The 4427-nt window shown below is 33.9% G+C and overlaps 1 protein-coding gene across 1 annotated transcript; it reads left to right on the top strand.

Moving 5' to 3' along the window:
• Nucleotides 1-1121: 1121 nt before the first annotated feature.
• Nucleotides 1122-3354, top strand: LOC131666755 (UDP-glucosyltransferase 2-like). The gene is made up of 6 exons (XM_058939653.1): nt 1122-1196; nt 1414-1896; nt 1969-2391; nt 2467-2698; nt 2758-2983; nt 3063-3354. The coding sequence occupies exons 2-6, from the start codon at nt 1477-1479 to the stop codon at nt 3352-3354; spliced, it is 1593 nt and encodes a 530-aa protein (XP_058795636.1). The 5' UTR covers nt 1122-1196; nt 1414-1476.
• The last annotated feature ends 1073 nt before the right edge of the window (nt 3355-4427 follow it).

The following is a 4427-nucleotide window of genomic DNA, read 5'->3' as shown; positions in this document are numbered from 1 at the left end:
TCATCTCTTAATGTTTCATACTAATTTGTTGAACAAATCTATTGATGTTGTATCTATTAATTATTTACATTAATGGATCACGCATTAGTTGATTCTTTGACGCTTTTCACTTATAAACTTACGAAAGATTAAGAATCTTGCGAGGATGTGTACATCGTCACGTGAGAATGTGAGTTCATTATTAAGTAGTAGTAAGCTTCAGCGTTGCAGGCCTTGAGAATAATCATTTATAATTTGTACTAATTGAGAATTTGAACTAATATTAGAATTCTGATAAAAAAACCATTCAATCTGTATATTAGACTGGCGCTAAATTTTAATTCTTTGGAACTAACAATCAATTACTTTAATATTATGAATGGAATGATTTGCTAAATTCAAATTAGATTCGATATATTGAAAGCTTTTGAATTTGTTCAGTAAAGTGGTTACTTCAGTGATTGGCGTATCAAAGTTACTGTAATGTCACGCCACGATTGAAATGATTTATTTTCATAGTTCTCACGGACTGGCAATCCACTCCGTTAAATTATACGCCAATCAAATGAAATATAAAGGAACAGGGAATTGAAAGTAAAATGCACAAGTTACGAATCAACTGAGTACAAATCAGCATGGAGTTACGAAGGAGATACAATTGTGCTGAGCAGATGTTTTCGAAGATCAAATGTATTCGAATTGCAAGTTCTTCTCAAGCTAATCAAATAGATAAACATGCAGCCCAATTAAAAACAAGTACGCAATTAAACCAGTTATGAGCGCAGTTCATGGAATCATAAAAATACACAATGCAAAGGTAAAATATCGAAGTCACTAACAGCAGATTTTAAAATCACCGAGATGATCAATAATATTGTTGCAATGTCGTTTACAACATTAAAAAAAAGTTGATTGTTAGCATCAACGATTGATTTACTTGGATTATTGTGTTGTTCAATAGGAATTCAATGAATCGTTACATTAATCGATGGTAACAATACTTTCCTCTTCGAATTTCGATGAGCCCTGCGACGAGAAACAACACATAAATATTGACATCCTGACTGAAGTTTGAGGCTGGAGCAAGCAAATAAGTCAGTCAGACTATGCTTATCAATGAATTAACGCGCATATCCGGGGAGTTTGATACTACGCAGTATCATAATTGTGACTTAATTGAATCACTTATAGTAGTAAATAAAATCTGCGTGTTTTTGGTAATTTATCAATAATCGCAACTCATCACATCTAGTTAGAACCTTTCTAAATTAGCATTAACAATTTCGGTTGCAGTCGCAAAATCGTCAATATAATACTTTTTTATTTGACGCAGCAAGTATATCTTTTGAAATAAGACTATCTTATCTTTGAATATTATCATATACTTAATCACCTTCTTGAATGTTCACCGATATTTCATTTGATGAATTCCAGGCAATCTTCAAACATCTGTTGAAGAACATACGCACGGTACATTCTTCTCTAAGTTATATTCAGATGGTAGCGATGAAGCTAGTGCTAATTTATTTCACTTTGTGTACGATGACATTGTGTTCATTTGGCGATGGATATCGAATACTTGGAGTATTTCCATACAGTGCAAAAAGTCAGAACATCGTTTTCGAAGCATTGATGAAAGGTTTGGCGAAACGCGGTCATCAGGTGGATGTGATTTCACATTATCCTCAAACGGAGCCCGTGAAAAATTACAATGTTATTATAAATCTCGAAGGGTCTATGGAAAACACGATGAATAATTTCACATTCCAATATATCGCTAACATAAATAACGATATTATTGCAAATATTGCTGATTTCTATGGTAATCGTCTCTGTCAATTCCTGGGCTCTGAACAAATACAAACTCTAATAAAAAATCCACCGAAAGATCCACCCTATAATCTTATAATTATAGGGGTATATAACTGATTTGATTTTTTATGAAAAAATTGAAAACGTCAACAATTTGACAAATTTGATCATTTGCAGGCTTTCGGGGCACATTGCTATTTCGGACTTGGGTATGTTTTCAATGTACCAGTCGTGGCTATTTCATCTTCAATGGAATATCCTTGGGTTAGCCATTTCATAGGAAACGATGAAAATCTCGCATACGTGCATAATACTTTTCACATTGGTATCGGCCGAATGAGTTTTATCGAACGTCTCAAAAATGTTATTAGCAATTATATTGCGGTACGTCGTTTTCATAAATTGACGGAAAAGATTCAAACAGATGCCATGCGAACATACTTACGCCCAAATATTCCCAACATCAGAGAAGTAGAAAGAAATATTGCTTTGACATTGGTGAACTCGCACCACGTGTTATTTGGAGTTAAGCCTATTGTACCATCTTTGATACAGATCGGAGGTTTACATGTCGAAGCGGGGAATGAAACGTTACCTGCAGTATATCTGATTTGTTCATAAAAATGAGGTAAAAGCATTTTCACGCAACATTTATTCAGTCACTGATATTTGCAGGAACTTAAAAAATGGATGGATGAAAGTTCAAGTGGAATAGTATATTTTTCTTTTGGATCGATGATTCTAATTGAGACCTTCCCTGCAAACCAATTACGAGAAATATTTGCTTCGATCGAAAAAATGTCACCTGTAAGAGTTTTGATCAAAATATTTAATAGTACTATGCTGTCTCAAAGCATACCTAGTAACGTGAAAATTATGCCTTGGATGCCACAACAAGCAGTTTTAGGTAAATTAAAATTCGTATTTAATAATAAATAAAATTTTTACTTGAGATTCTCGATGTAGCTCATCCAAATACGAAAGTATTCGTTACTCATGGAGGACTTGGAGGAACACAAGAAGCCCTTTACTACGGCGTACCTATGATAGGTATACCTTTGTTCGGTGATCAATTTCGCAATGTTCAATCGTTCGTTGAGAAACAAATGGGAGTAAAAATTGATTACAAGCAATTGAACGGCAAGACTATGGGCGCTGCCTTGACTGCTTTACTCCATAATCCTACTTACCAGTGAGAAATTCGTTTGTGCTCTCATTCGCCTTTAACAATCGACGAAATTCATTTCTTAATACATAGTTGTTTGTTACAGAGAAAAGGCCAAGTATTATTCAAAACTATTTCGAGACAATCCTATAAGACCAATGGATAAGGCAGCTTTTTGGATAGAGTATGTGATTAGAAATGGCGCTAACGTTTTGAAATCTCCAGCTCTAGAACTGTCTTTCCTGCAGTTATCTCTGCTAGATGTTTATTTAACTATATTGTTTTTTATAATAATTACTACATTTGTGTTGTGCTGGAATTTGAAAATGATTCTGCAGTTTCTTATACGAAAATATAGACATGTAGCTCCGGCCAATATTGTTAAAAAACGTGAATAAACGTGAACTCATTGAATAAGTGCAAATATAAAATGTTGCTTTTTAAGAGTTGACTAAATTATCATGCGAAACAATGTTTACCTTATATTTCTGTTATTTCGTGTATGATTATGAATTTCGAAAATAAACTTGAACGAATATCAGTTAAAAAACATAAGAAAAGCCGTGGAACATGAATTTTTTCTCAGCCTCGCGCGTAAATGCACTGCTCGCGGCGGTGACTTGCATACAGCCGAGAAAGAGAGGGAGAGAGAGAGAGAGAAGAGGCGTAAAAGCTACTTATCGCAAGTGCGTTGGTCGCCCGGCTGGAGCCGCGTCGGCAATCGTGCGACATTAACACTTTAACCTATACCCACACGCGCGCCGAGCTACGTATCGTAGGCAGCATACTGGGCCATTTTAAGTTATGCGCTCTAACAACCGGAGAGCTTTTAATGGACGATAAACTTGTCCATATAGCTAAAACGCGCTTCAAGGATCGTCTATCTTGCGCATTGTTTTTTTTTTTCGCTCAAGCTTATTTTATCTTTCCCGTTTAGAAAATAGAGGTTGAATATTTCTGCACTTAAAATTGAGAGGACAGAGTAGAAGTTAACGATTGAAATAGTTGATCGAATTTTTTTATATTATTTTCTGATTAGAATTGGAGAATTATAGATCCAGTTCCCATAAAAATGCATTGTACTAATCTGCTACTTCCGTTTCCATTCACGAAATTCTTTTCTTGGTTTTTTACGCAACAGAAACTAAAATGATCAATACACTTTTAATCAATTTAATAACCATATTATATAGGCATATTTATTCACTTTTTTTAACAATAACACTTATTCTTTTAAACGGGGAACTCCAGAATCAATTTCAAATTCTAGTACAACATAAGTAAAGTAATAATTATTAAAACAAGCAATATAATTGAGTAAACATCTATCAGAGCTAATTGCAGGAAAGATAGTGCAAGAAAATTTATTAAATAAAAAAAAATTATTAAATTTAAATAAAAACAGTTTTTAATAATACTTGGCTTTCTCCCTCTAACAAACAACTATATATTAAGAAATGAATTTCGTCAA

Source organism: Phymastichus coffea, unplaced genomic scaffold (assembly GCF_024137745.1).
Source record: "Phymastichus coffea isolate CEN01 unplaced genomic scaffold, Cenicafe_Pcof_1.1 PCOF00060, whole genome shotgun sequence".
In the NCBI taxonomy this organism is placed as follows: domain Eukaryota; kingdom Metazoa; phylum Arthropoda; class Insecta; order Hymenoptera; family Eulophidae; genus Phymastichus; species Phymastichus coffea.
Note: the sequence above shows the minus strand (reverse complement) of the source record. Positions and strands in the feature narration are given on the sequence as shown.